Source organism: Periophthalmus magnuspinnatus, chromosome 20 (assembly GCF_009829125.3).
Source record: "Periophthalmus magnuspinnatus isolate fPerMag1 chromosome 20, fPerMag1.2.pri, whole genome shotgun sequence".
Taxonomy (NCBI): Eukaryota; Metazoa; Chordata; class Actinopteri; order Gobiiformes; family Gobiidae; genus Periophthalmus; species Periophthalmus magnuspinnatus.
This window is the reverse complement of record NC_047145.1, coordinates 188,845-206,675: the sequence shown is the minus strand read 5'-3', so window position 1 is coordinate 206,675 and position 17,831 is coordinate 188,845. Positions and strand designations below refer to the sequence as shown.

The window sequence follows — 17,831 nt, the reverse complement described above, 5'->3', positions numbered from 1 at the left end:
ACTGACCCTTGACCCCATAATAATTTGAAATAAAATCTGAAAAAAGGCGTCAAAAAGGCGGATTAAAAATGAAAATAAAACAAACAGAATAAAGGCGACATGTAGGACTGAAAGCGGTTTAGATCAAGAACCACACACGCACACACACACACACACACATTCACACATTCACACACATGTTAAGTGTCTTGCCCAAGGACACAATGGCAGTATTCATCTGTGGGAACGATCTATCAATGATGTTTATGTCGAGAGCGGGATTTGAACCACCAACCTTCAGATCAGAGTGTTGAGTTTAGTTCTGATGTAGAGATGGTTTAGCCCTGGTTTAGACCTGGTTTAGTCCTGGTTTAGTCCTGGTTCAGTCCTGGTTTAGTCCTGGTTTAGTCCCGGTTTAGTCCTGGTTTAGTCCCGGTTTAGTCCTGGTTTAGTCCCGGTTTAGTCCTGGTTTAGTCCTGGTTTAGTCCTGGTTTAGTCCTGGTTTAGTCCTTGTGTTGATGTGGTGAAGCCTCATGGGTAATATCCCACTGAAACATGTGAGGTATTAAACAGTTCCATGTTCTACTGAAACAGTTCCATGTTCTACTTAAACAGTTCCATGTTCTACTTAAACAGTTACATGTTCTATTTAAACAGTTCCATGTTCTACTGAAACAGTTCCATGTTCTACTGAAACAGTTCCATGTTCTACTTAAACAGTTCCATGTTCTACTTAAACAGTTCCATGTTCTACTTAAACAGTTCCATGTTCTACTCACGTTCTTGATGATGGTTCTGACCGCGGGGGAGTCCGGAGCGTACAGGATCTGACCCATCACCATCGGCTTCACCAGGTTCCACACGATCCTGGAGGTCGGGTCCGACTCCAGCTCTCGGATCACGACGTTACAGAGCGGAGCTGGAAGGACGGAGGTGTTAGTCTGTTTGGTCTGGGATCTAGACCCGGTTTAGTTTTGGTTTTAGACCTGGTTTTAGTCTGGTTTTATCCTGGGTACTTTACAAAGCTTCGTTGCTGCGTTCTTTGGTTTAAATGTAAACTTTTTACATGGACGATTCTTACTCCACACGGGGCCACCTGTCCACAGATCTGACCTGTAACTCGGCCTGGCTGCGTCACCTGTGTCCGTGGACATGTAATTGCTTTTTCTGGAATGCTCCACAGTTTGACAGCGTTACAAGTCATGTCTGTGGAGACACGACCCTGTTGAATAACCTCTGAGTAAATATAAGGTAGATTAATGCCATGCTGCGGGACATGCAGGGCAATAACCTCTCCACCAGAAAAGTCCCACAGTGGACCTTTAAAACCTGCCGGCACTGACTCCGCCCACTCACTCGTGCTGTTGTCGTCGTGCGCCCCCTGGTGGCTGCTGATCCCGAGGAAGGCCTTATAGTTGTTGTCTTCGTACCAGTTGTAGGAGGTGACGGTGGAGAAGGTTCCCTCGCTGTAGCCACACACCAGGGCGGAGGCGGCGGACACCACCTCCCTGAAGGACACGTCTCTCTGGAGCAGAGGAGCCACGACCTGCACGAGCTCCTGGGAACTCCTCCTGCGGGAAAACTGCAGAGCGACACGTTTAAACGACAGGACGTGATTTTTAGTCTGTTTACAGCTAACTGCTCTGTGCCTGATTTTTACTGAAAATGTGAAAAACTGAACAACAGTTTGAAGGTCAGAGTTATTCCTCATTTGTGCATTCGGAGCTTCATTATTATTCACACACATACTGCACATCACATCAGGTTTGTGAAGCTGTAGTGTGTTGTTTTCATGTTTTTGTACATGTATGTGACGTGTGGAGTGTGGGGACGTAGACCTGTGGGCGGAGCCTTGAACAGACTCGTACTGCAAACCGTCAGGAGGGTTTGAATAAGACATCGCTCGACCTCAGGCACGTTTTTGATGAAGGAACAATGTTATAACCAGGGAGAAAAAGGTCGAGTTTGCAGAAGACCCCCAGAATACCTCCTTTTTAATAAGATTTAGACTTTTGTTTTCAGTCTGATTCATGATGTAACGTGATCATTTTGACGTTATAGTTGTAGATTTACTTTTGCTGTAAAAATTCCTGGAAGAGTCTGAGCTTTTTCTTAAACTATTTCAAGACCTTGACCTCACACTGAGCTTCCATTTTCATAGATCTTCAGTTTACACTTGTGTCTTACCCAAAACAAACTGCAGGACGATTAATCGAAAACATGTCTGAAGTTTTACTGTTTTATTCTGGGCCTGGGGTGTGTTTACATTTGATTTTGTTGATGAATCTGTTTGAATGAGGCTGAAGCTCCAGATTTAGAATCACACACACGAAACACACACTAAACACACACTAAACACACACTAAACACACACTAAACACACACTAAACTCACACTAAACACGCACTAAACACACACTAAACACACACTAAACTCACACTAAACACACACTAAACACACACTAAACACACACTAAACTCACACTAAACTCACACTAAACACACACTAAACTCACACTAAACTCACACTAAACACACACTAAACTCACACTAAACACACACTAAACACACACTAAACACACACTAAACTCACACTAAACTCACACTAAACACACACTAAACTCACACTAAACTCACACTAAACACACACTAAACTCACACTAAACTCACACTAAACACACACTAAACACACACTAAACTCACACTAAACTCACACTAAACTCACACTAAACACACACTAAACACACACTAAACACACACTAAACTCACACTAAACACACACTAAACTCACACTAAACACACACTAAACTCACACTAAACTCACACTAAACACACACTAAACACACACTAAACTCACACTAAACACACACTAAACTCACACTAAACACGCCCCTTCGTCTGCGTTTGCGTAAAGCTTTGTCCAGAGGAAGCAACTGTTTCCTGCTCGTCTAAAAATAACCCGAGGTGAACTTTAGATCGAGGCCGTGACGCTTCAAACTCACCTCTCGCAGTTTGTCAGAGACGCCAGAGACGACACGCACCCACCGGCGAATATCGATACCGCTCGAGTGACCGTCCAGAACACGAGGAAGCTGAAACACAAGGCACAGTGAAACAGTAGAACATGTAATAGAACATACGACAGAACATACGGCAGAACATACAATAGAACATACAATAGAACATACAATAGAACATACAGTAGAACATACAGTAGAACATACAGTAGAACATACAGTAGAACATACAATAGAACATACAGTAGAACATACAGTAGAACATACAATAGAACAGTATAAACACGGGACTGATTATGGGAAAAATTCTGATTTTTTGGGTCAGAACTCTACCGACTGAGCCACTGTCGCCATGAAGCAAATCCATGGGCCTCAGAATAATAAAAGTCAGGACTGTTGCCATAGTGATTAACAATTCAAAACTAACTCATAATTATCTGAACGTGTTTCGAGCGGCGCGTGAACGTGGAGGCGGAGTTTGTCGAGTGGAAATGTGGAGGTAGAACCGACACAATAACTTTAAGTTTAGAGATTAGAGATTTTAAAGTCACTGTAGAAAAAGACGTAGAATAGTTAGAACATTTAGAACAGTGAATACTGTATGGAGGTCTATGGTTAAAGTGCACGGTCACAGTTTGTTTTATAAGATTTTCAAATTATAAGTTCAACCAGGAATCGAATCCATTTTGGAGTTTATTTTCCTTGGTGAGTTCTTTTCTGTGAATCTAAGTGTTCTCTTTGCTCAACAGGATTTTCAGGATAAAAGTCTGACCTCATTTCCAGACAGACACATCTCCACAAAATCACCTGAGTAAAACTTTTGGTTCATATAAATCTGTATAAACCTGAGCAGATCAGACGAGCTCAAACAGAACGAGCCCCACGACGTCTAACACGGGCGTCTCGTCTAATTATCTGACTGTACCAGAGCGTGTTTGTCGTGTTTGTCGTGTCCGTTGTGTCCGTTGTGTTTGTCGTGTTTGTTCGCTCAGAGGAAGTGACTCCATCGCTCCATTCATGTCTCATTTTGTTTGTCACAACAGCGGAAAGTTCTTTCTGCTGAGTGAGTCTTTCTCCTGACGAGCTTCACTCCGGCGTCTCCCATTCACCAAACACAATGGGCCAAAGGTTCAGGAAGCAGCGTGAGGTGAAGGAGCGCCGACCAGGAAAAGCCATCCTTCCTCTGGACTTCCTCACTCTGGAGTTTGTGGGAAAGATACACCGGGAACGACTGGGATAATGTGGAGTTTAGGAGTTTAGGGTGGAGACCTCAAAGACGACAAAATACTGAACATCTGAACCATGACCTGCTCCACATGATGTACACATGTATCACACACGTTACATACAAGTACGAGAAAGAAAGAACTGAAAAGTTTATTTATAAAAACAGAGGCACTGACCAGTTTGAAAACCTTGAAGAAGTCTACATTGGCGTAGAACTTGTCCTCGATGATCTGGAGTCTCTGTGGCGTCAGGATGCACATGGCGTTGCGGACGGCGTGGAGACCTCTGCGACTCGAAAACACGAGAAATCGCTCCAAAAGGTTCAAACTGCAGGCAATGTCCTTCAAATGGAGATCAGGAACTCCAGAGGCAAACTGCAACGTGAAGGTGTGAAGGTCTAAGACGGTTTAAATGCAAACGTCCTGCTCTCAGTTTTTACCACTGATCTAAATGCATCTGACCCCAGTACAGATGTTTTCTATAAGCAACATTACACTTGTACATTAGACCTGTATATTACACCTGTACATTACACCTGTACATTACACCTGTATATTACACCTGTATATTACACCTGTATATTACACCTGTACATTACACCTGTACATTACACCTGTATATTACACCTGTATATTACACCTGTATATTACACCTGTACATTACACCTGTACATTACACCTGTATATTACACCTGTATATTACACCTGTACATTACACCTGTACATTACACCTGTACATTACACCTGTACATTACACCTGTATATTACACCTGTACATTACACCTGTACATTACACCTGTACATTACACCTGTATATTACACCTGCACCTATCAGTCTGAACACAGAGAACATGTCTGTGTGTAAAGAGCTCTTTTTGTGAATGGGTTCTGTGAGAATACCTGTTCTCTGGGAGTACCTGTTCTCTGGGAGTACCTGTTCTCTGGGAGTACCTGTTCTCTGGGAGTACCTGTTCTCTGAAAGTACCTGTTCTCTGAAAGTACCTGTTCTCTGAGAGTACCTGTTCTCTGAGAGTACCTGTTCTCTGAGAGTACCTGTTCTCTGGGAGTACCTGTTCTCTGGGAGTACCTGCTCGGGTCTTATCTCCGCAGTGACCAGGTGGGTCACCACAGTCTGCGTCAGAGGGATGTCTCTCAACAGAAATGACGTCAACATCTCGTCGTCTTTGAGGATGTTCTCCACCTTCAGCCCTCCACCTGCAACAGTGTACGACATTAACCTCCACCTGCAACAGTGTACGACATTAACCTCCACCTGCAACAGTGTACGACATTAACCTCCACCTGCAACAGTGTACGACATTAACCTCCACCTGCAACAGTGTATGACATTAACCTCCACCTGCAACAGTGTACGACATTAACCTCCACCTGCAACAGTGTACGACATTAACCTCCACCTGCAACAGTGTACGACATTAACCTCCACCTGCAACAGTGTACGACATTAACCTCCACCTGCAACAGTGTACGACATTAACCTCCACCTGCAACAGTGTATGACATTAACCTCCACCTGCAGCACAGTGTACGACATTAACCTCCACCTGCAACAGTGTACGACATTAACCTCCACCTGCAACAGTGTATGACATTAACCTCCACCTGCAACAGTGTATGACATTAACCTCCACCTGCAACAGTGTATGACATTAACCTCCACCTGCAACAGTGTACGACATTAACCTCCACCTGCAACAGTGTACGACATTAACCTCCACCTGCAACAGTGTACGACATTAACCTCCACCTGCAACAGTGTACGACATTAACCTCCACCTGCAACAGTGTACGACATTAACCTCCACCTGCAACAGTGTACGACATTAACCTCCACCTGCAACAGTGTATGACATTAACCTCCACCTGCAACAGTGTATGACATTAACCTCCACCTGCAACAGTGTATGACATTAACCTCCACCTGCAGCACAGTGTACGACATTAACCTCCACCTGCAACAGTGTACGACATTAACCTCCACCTGCAACAGTGTACGACATTAACCTCCACCTGCAACAGTGTATAACATTAACCTCCACCTGCAACAGTGTATAACATTAACCTCCACCTGCAGCACAGTGTATGACATTAACCTCCACCTGCAGCACAGTGTTTGACATTAACCTCCACCTGCAACAGTGTATAACATTAACCTCCACCTGCAGCACAGTGTTTGACATTAACCTCCACCTGCAACAGTGTATAACATTAACCTCCACCTGCAGCACAGTGTATAACATTAACCTCCACCTGCAGCACAGTGTATGACATTAACCTCCACCTGCAGCACAGTGTACGACATTAACCTCCACCTGCAACAGTGTACGACATTAACCTCCACCTGCAACAGTGTACGACATTAACCTCCACCTGCAACAGTGTACGACATTAACCTCCACCTGCAGCACAGTGTACGACATTAACCTCCACCTGCAACAGTGTATAACATTAACCTCCACCTGCAACAGTGTATAACATTAACCTCCACCTGCAACAGTGTATAACATTAACCTCCACCTGCAGCACAGTGTATGACATTAACCTCCACCTGCAGCACAGTGTTTGACATTAACCTCCACCTGCAACAGTGTATAACATTAACCTCCACCTGCAGCACAGTGTATGACATTAACCTCCACCTGCAGCACAGTGTATGACATTAACCTCCACCTGCAACAGTGTATGACATTAACCTCCACCTGCAACAGTGTATAACATTAACCTCCACCTGCAGCACAGTGTATGACATTAACCTCCACCTGCAGCACAGTGTTTGACATTAACCTCCACCTGCAACAGTGTATAACATTAACCTCCACCTGCAGCACAGTGTATGACATTAACCTCCACCTGCAGCACAGTGTTTGACATTAACCTCCACCTGCAACACAGTGTATGACATTAACCTCCACCTGCAGCACAGTGTACGACATTAACCTCCACCTGCAACAGTGTACGACATTAACCTCCACCTGCAACAGTGTACGACATTAACCTCCACCTGCAACAGTGTACGACATTAACCTCCACCTGCAACAGTGTACGACATTAACCTCCACCTGCAGCACAGTGTACGACATTAACCTCCACCTGCAGCACAGTGTTTGACATTAACCTCCACCTGCAGCACAGTGTATGACATTAACCTCCACCTGCAACAGTGTACGACATTAACCTCCACCTGCAGCACAGTGTACGACATTAACCTCCACCTGCAACAGTGTATGACATTAACCTCCACCTGCAGCACAGTGTACGACATTAACCTCCACCTGCAACAGTGTACGACATTAACCTCCACCTGCAACAGTGTACGACATTAACCTCCACCTGCAGCACAGTGTTTGACATTAACCTCCACCTGCAGCACAGTGTTTGACATTAACCTCCACCTGCAACAATGTACGACATTAACCTCCACCTGCAACAGTGTATAACATTAACCTCCACCTGCAGCACAGTGTATGACATTAACCTCCACCTGCAGCACAGTGTTTGACATTAACCTCCACCTGCAACACAGTGTATGACATTAACCTCCACCTGCAGCACAGTGTACGACATTAACCTCCACCTGCAACAGTGTACGACATTAACCTCCACCTGCAACAGTGTACGACATTAACCTCCACCTGCAACAGTGTACGACATTAACCTCCACCTGCAACAGTGTACGACATTAACCTCCACCTGCAGCACAGTGTACGACATTAACCTCCACCTGCAGCACAGTGTTTGACATTAACCTCCACCTGCAGCACAGTGTATGACATTAACCTCCACCTGCAACAGTGTACGACATTAACCTCCACCTGCAGCACAGTGTACGACATTAACCTCCACCTGCAGCACAGTGTACGACATTAACCTCCACCTGCAACAGTGTACGACATTAACCTCCACCTGCAACAGTGTACGACATTAACCTCCACCTGCAGCACAGTGTTTGACATTAACCTCCACCTGCAGCACAGTGTTTGACATTAACCTCCACCTGCAACAATGTACGACATTAACCTCCACCTGCAACAGTGTACGACATTAACCTCCACCTGCAGCACAGTGTACGACATTAACCTCCACCTGCAACAGTGTACGACATTAACCTCCACCTGCAGCACAGTGTACGTCATTAACCTCCACCTGCAGCACAGTGTATGACATTAACCTCCACCTGCAGCACAGTGTACGACATTAACCTCCACCTGCAACAGTGTACGACATTAACCTCCACCTGCAGCACAGTGTACGACATTAACCTCCACCTGCAGCACAGTGTATGACATTAACCTCCACCTGCAACAGTGTACGACATTAACCTCCACCTGCAACAATGTACGACATTAACCTCCACCTGCAACAGTGTACGACATTAACCTCCACCTGCAGCACAGTGTTTGACATTAACCTCCACCTGCAGCACAGTGTATGACATTAACCTCCACCTGCAACAGTGTACGACATTAACCTCCACCTGCAACAGTGTACGACATTAACCTCCACCTGCAACAGTGTACGACATTAACCTCCACCTGCAGCACAGTGTTTGACATTAACCTCCACCTGCAGCACAGTGTTTGACATTAACCTCCACCTGCAGCACAGTGTTTGACATTAACCTCCACCTGCAACAGTGTACGACATTAACCTCCACCTGCAACAATGTACGACATTAACCTCCACCTGCAACAGTGTACGACATTAACCTCCACCTGCAGCACAGTGTACGACATTAACCTCCACCTGCAGCACAGTGTACGACATTAACCTCCACCTGCAGCACAGTGTTTGACATTAACCTCCACCTGCAACAATGTACGACATTAACCTCCACCTGCAACAGTGTACGACATTAACCTCCACCTGCAGCACAGTGTACGACATTAACCTCCACCTGCAGCACAGTGTACGACATTAACCTCCACCTGCAACAGTGTACGACATTAACCTCCACCTGCAGCACAGTGTTTGACATTAACCTCCACCTGCAGCACAGTGTACGACATTAACCTCCACCTGCAGCACAGTGTACGACATTAACCTCCACCTGCAACAGTGTATGACATTAACCTCCACCTGCAGCACAGTGTACGACATTAACCTCCACCTGCAACAGTGTATGACATTAACCTCCACCTGCAACAGTGTACGACATTAACCTCCACCTGCAACAGTGTACGACATTAACCTCCACCTGCAGCACAGTGTTTGACATTAACCTCCACCTGCAGCACAGTGTTTGACATTAACCTCCACCTGCAGCACAGTGTTTGACATTAACCTCCACCTGCAACAATGTACGACATTAACCTCCACCTGCAACAGTGTACGACATTAACCTCCACCTGCAGCACACTGTACGACATTAACCTCCACCTGCAGCACAGTGTACGACATTAACCTCCACCTGCAACAGTGTACGACATTAACCTCCACCTGCAGCACAGTGTACGACATTAACCTCCACCTGCAGCACAGTGTATGACATTAACCTCCACCTGCAGCACAGTGTACGACATTAACCTCCACCTGCAACAGTGTACGACATTAACCTCCACCTGCAGCACAGTGTACGACATTAACCTCCACCTGCAGCACAGTGTACGACATTAACACGGTGAATCTGTTGTATTAACAGTAAAATTGTCCTTGCTCCAGGTCTGAGGTCTTTCTTTTTTTTTAAATACGTCAGTTTCTTTTGGCAGGTCTGAGCAGGACTTCACTGAAATGTGCTTCTGTGGCATTTCTCCAGATCCAGACCTGAGTAAAACTATGACAGTGTTTCTGTTTCCAACGGCAACAACAAAGCACCAAACAAAAGAAACTAGAAAAAAACACAACGGAAAGTCAGAGGAAAGAGCTGCAGATTTATGAGACTTTATAGACTGTGGAGGAGCGTCACTAAAATATATAAAAACTATAACAACACTTCAGAATATAACACTAAAATATATAAAAACTATAGCAACACTTCAGAATATAACACTAAAATATATATAAACTATAACAACACTTCAGAATATAACACTAAAATATATAAAAACTATAGCAACACTTCAGAATATAACACTAAAATATATATAAACTATAATAATAAGAGATTGTAACATTACATATAAAACAACACTGTTTAGAGAAACTTTTAGCTCTTTATTAAACAGAATAATGACTGTAAAGTTTAAATGTGAGGTTAGTCCAGAGGAGCAAACACTGGGGCCCCACTGGGGCAAACACTCGGGCCCCACTGGGGCAAACACTCGGGCCCCACTGGGTCTAAACTGTGACAGAGGGGCGGGGCCAGGATATATATATGTTTATATGATATTAGAGATTTGTCCTGTAACATGCAGCAAAACAGAGAAACACAGGAGAACGAGGAGGAGGATAAGGAGAAGGATAAGGAGGAGGGGGACGAGGAGGAGCACGAGGAGCATGAGGAGGACGAGGCGTGTGAACTGTTTTACTGCTAAATAAACAACAGTGACGAGACTAAGGAGCTTAAGCTACGAGAGATCTGTGTAAACCAGGTGATGTAATCAGACTGAACACACACACATGGGCACACACACACCCCCACACACACACCAACACACAGACACACACGGACACACCCCGACACACAGACACACACACACACAGACACACACACACACAGACACACACACACAGACACACAAACACACACAGACACACACACCCCGACACACAGACACAAACACACACAGACACACACACACACGGACACCCCCACACAGACACACAAACACACACAGACACACACACCCCGACACACAGACACACACGGACACACCCCGACACACAGACACACACACACACACAGACACACACACACACGGACACCCCCACACAGACACACAAACACACACAGACACACACACCCCGACACACAGACACAAACACACACAGACACACCTCTGCAGGTGTTTGTTTCTGAGAATCTTGTTTGTTTGTTTGTTTGTTTTGTGTAAAAATACGATTTATTAAGTCTGATTCTTCCAGTGGAATCAGAGCAACCAAATAGTGAAATAAAAACCCCAGGATCATGTAGAGGGTTAATACAAACATTTTAAATAGAAAGTAGTTTCAATAGAAAGTGAATTGGAGCCAGAGTCGATGAAGTGCCTCATGATCACTCCCTGTTTTGATCAACATGACATAACTTTATCAAAACAGGAAGCCCACGTTCAGACTTCTGCTTTGACAGTGTTTAAATCCAGACTCAGACGGTTCTGCTGTGACTGAGAGGGTTTTATGGGTGGTGTGTGTGAATGATGGTGGTGGTCGGAGGGGCCGATGGCGCAGATTGGCAGCCTCGCTCCCGTCAGTCTGCCCCAGGGCAGCTGTGGCTACAGTAGTAGTTTACATCACCAAGTGTGGAAATGAATGAATAATGACTCTAGTGTAGAGGCTTTGAAGAGCATTACAAGTGTAAGACATTATTATTATTATTATTATTATTATTATCATTATTATTATTATTATTATTATTATTATTATTATTATTATTATTATTATTATCTTTAAATGTTAATTTGGTTATTTATGTTTTGATTTGTTGTATTGTGTATTGAATATTTTCTTATTTTCTGAATTTTTTATTTATTTTAATTCTTTATGTGTGAATCGTGCTGTACAAATAAACCCTGAATTGTGTAAGATTTTAACAGTTTAATAAAACATCCACATAACTTTTACAAACACTGGGCACATCTGTTTGAAAGTCATTGTTTAAATAAACTCCTGACCTTTGACCTGCTCTGGATGTGTGCGCAGAGTCTCGATGAAGTGGCTCATGGCGTTCAGCTCCGTCCACATTTGTCCGAGCTGCTGCACGTCTGGGTCCGAGAGCAGCAGGTCCTGAGCGTCCGAGTACCACCGAGCCAGACTGAAACAAAACAACAGGATAAAACAAACACAGCCACGTTTAGAGATGTAAACTCTGCAGTAGGGATGGGACGATATATGATAATATCATTAATCGCGATAAAAAAAGGTCCACAATTAATCGTTCGTGGCATTTTTTAATAATCGTGATCATTGCATATGATTATAATCGCCTTTACAGCGTCAGACTGCCTCAGGTTTCTGGTTTCAATACAAGGTGAAGTCTGATGTGTGGAATTATTCTGGATTTGAAAAACAAGACCATCAAGTTGATGGGTTAGGCTGAACAGCATTTTGCACAGCTGAGTGCAGTTTGCTAACAGCGGCGCATGTTTTAAAACAGGAGTGTCAAACACATTTTCACCGAGGGCCACATCAGCAAAATGGCCGCTCTCAAAGGGCCAAATGTAAAATAAATCTAACATTTGCCTAGATGTAAAAATATGACTGTAACTGTGTGTCTCTGATAAATTGAGATTTTAAGACCATCAAACCTTTTAATTGACCCTGTCGAGGGCCACAGAAAATGATGTGGAGGGCCACATTTGGCTCGCGGGCCTTGAGTTTGACACATGTGCATCCAGAACATCGGACCTGTCCCACTACGACATCGACCCATGACCCGTCCAGAACGTCAGCCCTGCTCCATGTTCTTACACGTCCAAAACGATCAAACTCCATCCGTCCCGTGTCCACTCAGCGAGATCGGCTCCCGTCTCATCAATAGGACCGTACGGCTCTCGAGTCTTATCCTCGCGTGAATCGCCTCTAACGACACAGATATATTTCATAATTCCAGGTTGTCAATATTTATCTGTAAAACACAAGATCGTCAATAAAGCTCCATCTGTCCGTCAGACTTGTCTTAGAGGCTGGAGACTCAGGCCTGACCTCCGCCTGTTCTGTCTTTACTCCGCCCTTTATAATCAATAACACCGCGGCAGAGCCAACCGGACACAGGCGTTAGCAACAAAACCTGCCTTTATTTCCCGAAGGAGAAGTCGTCCATTTTGTTGTTTTTTTTTCCGTTCAAAGACACAAGCAAAACAAATGAGGTCGAAGCAAAGATGTTTAAAGTCGGTGTAATGGCCTCAGACGTGGGGACGTTTAGTTCCGGCAGCTCGGGTCATTTATATCAATCTTTTTGTCGTTTGGTGGACGTCGTCTCGAGTGCGGTCCAATGATGTTTTTAAATATTTACTTGATTCCACTTCATAAGCACGCCCCAGAGAAGACCACGCTGTGATTAGTTTGTTTAAAGATAAATGCGTCTGTGTCGTCCATATTGTACCAAACAGGACTGATGTTCTGGGATTTCTTTACATGGACAAAAAGCAACGTGAGGCGTTTTTAAGCTTCTGGTAAATGAACAAAGTTTGAGTTTTGGCTCTGGTGTTATAGCCTGGTCAGCCAAGACATGTTCTGTTGTATTTAAGCTTGTGTAGTCTGAGGTTTAGCGTTAGCGCCCAGAAAGTTCACATGAAAAACTAGCTCAAAATAAAGTGTTTGCTGCAGTGAAAACATAATTCTAAAAGTTCCTATGTTCCTATGTTCTGCTTCTCTTTTTACATCTTCCAGAGGTCGGAGAGAAGTGCTGCAGCCACAGTAACGATAACTAGCATGCTAACAGCGCATGATAAAAACACACTGAATTAGCCTTTATAATGTACAAGTTTTACACAGTCCTACACAGACGACAGTCCTATAGACCATAAGTGTCAGGGTCAGAGGTCATGACGAGCTCTTAACAAAGCGGCCATTTTGAAAACATAAAAATCCAAAACAAACATCGTCCGATTTAAACAGACCCATAACAGTGTTTTTGATTTTGATGAACTGGACATAATGATGTGAATTAAACTTATATGTTTGAAAATGTCTCTGCAGCGGCGCCCCCTGCAGAGAGAAAATGGGACCAAAACATTTATCTCCAATGTGACAGCGGCAATTTCTGATCTGATATGAAGATACTGTTGGACAAATGAACATGTGATTTTTTATCTTTGTCTTGATGTTTGAAATAAATTTAACCAAACCAAAATGTTTCATTTAACAATAACACAAACACTGGACATTATGAAGAAAACAACACCACAAAAAACATCATTTACATTTTTAATTTGCACGTTTTTATGTTTATTGAACAAATAGTTTTTAAAGAATGTTTCAAACTGAGTAAAGACTTAATTAAAGCCATGACCCTGACTCTTCATTGAGCCGTTACTACGTCTGAATCATCCAGGATCAAATATCAGTTCCTCTGCTCTGTTAAGACAAATGTCGTTATCATAAAGTGTCACCGCTTCTTCTTCTTTAGGCTCGAGCCCACACAGGGCGTAGGGCCTACTGCTTCTGCAACGATGAGTGCACGGGCCAAGCACACGTCTGTCTTCACGAAACACAGACTCCTGTGTCCTAGCAACCCACGCCGTAGGCATAGGACATCCATACTTGTTGTTGCTAGCATGTCAGCGTCAACATTGAGTCAATGGTGACAAGTGCAGCCCAAAGCCGCACTAAAACAGAGGCAAGTGGTGCGTCAGCGCCACCCACAGGGAGTGCCGGGTCGGCCGAGTGCGAGGCACGGCCCGCGAGGGCCGTTCGATGCCGCTTGCGGCTTTAAGCTTCTTCTTCTTCTGCTCATTTACAATTTCATGGCTGGTTTTAAAGGTGTATTATGTAACTTTTCTGGGTCCATCACCAAAGTCCCAAACAGCCTCACGAACTCTTGGAAAGTCCATGCTGCTGTTTTTATGCACAATTAGTGTCTAATTCTACACACACACACACTGACCCCCCCCCCCCCCCACACACACACACACACACACACACACAGGAGCCACAGCTGCCCTGATGCCGATGTCAATCGGCATCCTCCCCAATCTGCCATTGGTGCAGATTGGGGGGGAGAAGTGCCTCCCAATCTGCACCAATGGCCTCAGCCATTACTCCCCCCCACACACACACATACACACCCCCCCACACACACACACACCCCCACACACACACACCCTCACACACACACACACTCACACATTCACACAACAGCTAAACTGCCCAGTCAGATCACCTTAGCGGCGTCTGAATCTCCCAAAGATCCTGCTGAATATCCCTGTCCGTGGCCTGTTTTTCCGATCCTCTTGGTTCTTCTCTGTTCCTGATGTTCGCTCTGGATTTGGCACATTTTGATTTGACTCTTTAAGTCCAGCGTCTTGAGCAGTTTCCTTTTGCACCAGTTCGTCCTCTAAATGTGCAATGGCTGTTCTCAAATCTGAATTTTGGTTCTGCAAAGACGTTATCTGTTCTTGCATTTCTTGGAGCAAGGAAGCAGATTTTGCTTGTTGAGCCACTTCATGATGGTTTCTTTACGTTTAAGTTTAAGTTCTGCCTGTTCTTTCTGCAGATTGCTAATCGTTTTGTCCTTGGTTTCATTTTCTATCTCTGTTTCCTCCAAAACCTTGACTCTCTGGGCCAACGTTTCCTCCAAGGTTTGAACTATTTGTTTAAGGTCAGAACATTCTGTTTCCAAATCTGTTATTTTGTGCCCCATAATTTGACCCATCTCTACTTGCCCCTCCATCGCCTCTTTGACAGATCTCATCTCCTCCTTTTCTGCCTTCATGGCGTTGTCGTGTCTCAGCGATTGCTCCTGAAGTTCTGCTTGTGTTTCCTGAAGTTTTGCTCGTGTTTCCTGAAGTTCGTTCTCTTTCTGAGCCACCTTTTGCTGCTCTAGTCCGAGCTGCTCTTTAAAGTTTCTAATCTCAGTGTTGAACTCCACCTCTTTGTCATGAACACATTTAACTAAATGTTGACATTTTTCTCGAGCATCTTCTTTTTCTTGCCTTTCATCTTCGATTGTGTGTCTCAAAAAATCATTTTCTGCCCTTTCCTTTTGAACATCTCCATGTATCTGGCTCACCTGACTTTCACTGAGCTGCAGTCTAGTTTCCAAATCTTTCTTTTCCTGCCTCCACTTTTCTCTGTCCTCCTCAAACTCTATTTCTTTGATTTTGTACAGTTTGAGTTTTTCATTTAGACTGGACGAGTTTCTTTGGTCTGACTGCTTCTTTTCAAAACGTTGTCTAATTTGTCTGACATGACCAGTGCGAATAGTTTTTTTCATTTCCAAACGTGTCGGCTCCTCCCTCTGAATATTTCTCCTCACTTCAGAGTCTGATACTTCGCTCCTTTTTCGCTCAATTTCAAGTTCATATTTTTCAGTGACGTCTCTCAACTGGACCATTTCTTCTGGGGTGTTGGCCCCTTGTTCTCGGGGTCCCTCAGTCGTTTCCCTGGTTTCAGTCTTTGTTTCCATTGCTGTTTGTGTTTGTTAATCTAATATTAGCTTATAGTTAGTTTATCAGATATTTGTAAAAGTTCTCTTCTGCTTCTGAACAGCTGAGTGTTTGAGTGTCTTTTCTCTATAACTGAAATAAACTAACGCAGTGACACTTAAACTCTGAGGCTTTACAGGCTTTGGCTCTTTGAGATGTCACATCAAAGATGTAGAGCGGGGGCGTCAAACATATTTTCACCGGGGGCCACATTAGCAAAATAGTTGCCTTCAAAGGGCCGGATGTAAAATAAATCAAACTACTTTTTTACCTTGTTAATTAACTGTTTCTGTATTTATTACTTGTTCAAGTTTGCCTAGATGTAAAAATGTGGCTGTGTAACTGCTTATCTCCTGATAAAGTTACATTTTAAGACCATCATACCTTTGAGTTTACCCTGTTGAGGGCCACATGAAATGATGTGGAGGGCCACATTTGGCCCCCGGGCCTTGAGTTTGACATATGTGTTTTAAAACAACCATGAATTAATCTTTCTCTACGAGGTCCTGGTGTTGTGGTTTAATAATATTGTGATAATATCACGATTATTTTGGTCTCATGAGTCTAAATTTTTATATCGTTCCATCCTACGCTGCAGAAACAGACAAACAACAGAACCATGTTTAGAGCCACAAACTCTGCAGAGTCTGAAATGTAAAAATACTAAAGATGCAAAAGCCCATGGTCCAGTAAACGTCCCCAGTGTAAACACGAGCCACAGCGCACACAAGAAACACATCAACATGAAGAATATTCACATTTTCAAGACTAAACAAGACTAAACGGGCACAAGGGGGCGCTCACATGGAGTCGTTGTAGTTGGACACGAGGCCGGGCGACTCTCCGCGGGTCGGAGTCTGGAAACACGGGTTGTTGGTGTTACAGAAGATTCCCTGGATCCACGGCAGGACTCCGGACGACGGCATGGCTTTGTTTGGGAAGTGGCCTGAAGCACAGGACACACAGGACATGCTATCAGTGCTAGCTAAACAATGTGCTAGCTAAACAATGTGCTAGCTAAACAATGTGCTAGCTAAACAATGTGCTAGCTAAACAATGTGCTAGCTAAACAATGTGCTAGCTAAACAAAGGTGATAGCTAAACAAAAGCACAGGGGGGACACTCTTGTCCTGTGGGGGACACTCTTGTCCTGTGGGGGACACTCTTGTCCTGTGGGGGACACTCTTGTCCTGTGGGGGACACTCTTGTCCTGTGGGGGACACTCTTGTCCTGTGGGGGACACTTACACTCGTGCTGTCGATAAAGAGGATTCACTTTTCGGAGCCAAACGAGTCCCATAAACAGAAGCACAGGCCCCAGCAGCTCAATCAGGAGTCGCACCTGCAACAT

General features: G+C 44.3%; 1 protein-coding gene across 1 annotated transcript in view; it reads right to left on the bottom strand.

Annotated features, from left to right (window-relative positions):
• abca4a (ATP-binding cassette, sub-family A (ABC1), member 4a) overlaps positions 1–17,831 on the bottom strand; it is a 51,209-nt gene extending 33,378 nt beyond the window's left edge. Inside the window, exons 1-8 of the mRNA XM_033986220.2 lie at positions 17,729–17,831; positions 17,286–17,427; positions 12,009–12,148; positions 5,309–5,436; positions 4,399–4,596; positions 2,981–3,070; positions 1,336–1,561; positions 759–898 (exon numbers count right to left, since the gene is read on the bottom strand). Of these exons, the coding sequence (XP_033842111.2) occupies positions 759–898; positions 1,336–1,561; positions 2,981–3,070; positions 4,399–4,596; positions 5,309–5,436; positions 12,009–12,148; positions 17,286–17,427; positions 17,729–17,831 (1,167 nt within the window). The remainder of the gene's footprint in view (positions 1–758; positions 899–1,335; positions 1,562–2,980; positions 3,071–4,398; positions 4,597–5,308; positions 5,437–12,008; positions 12,149–17,285; positions 17,428–17,728) is intronic.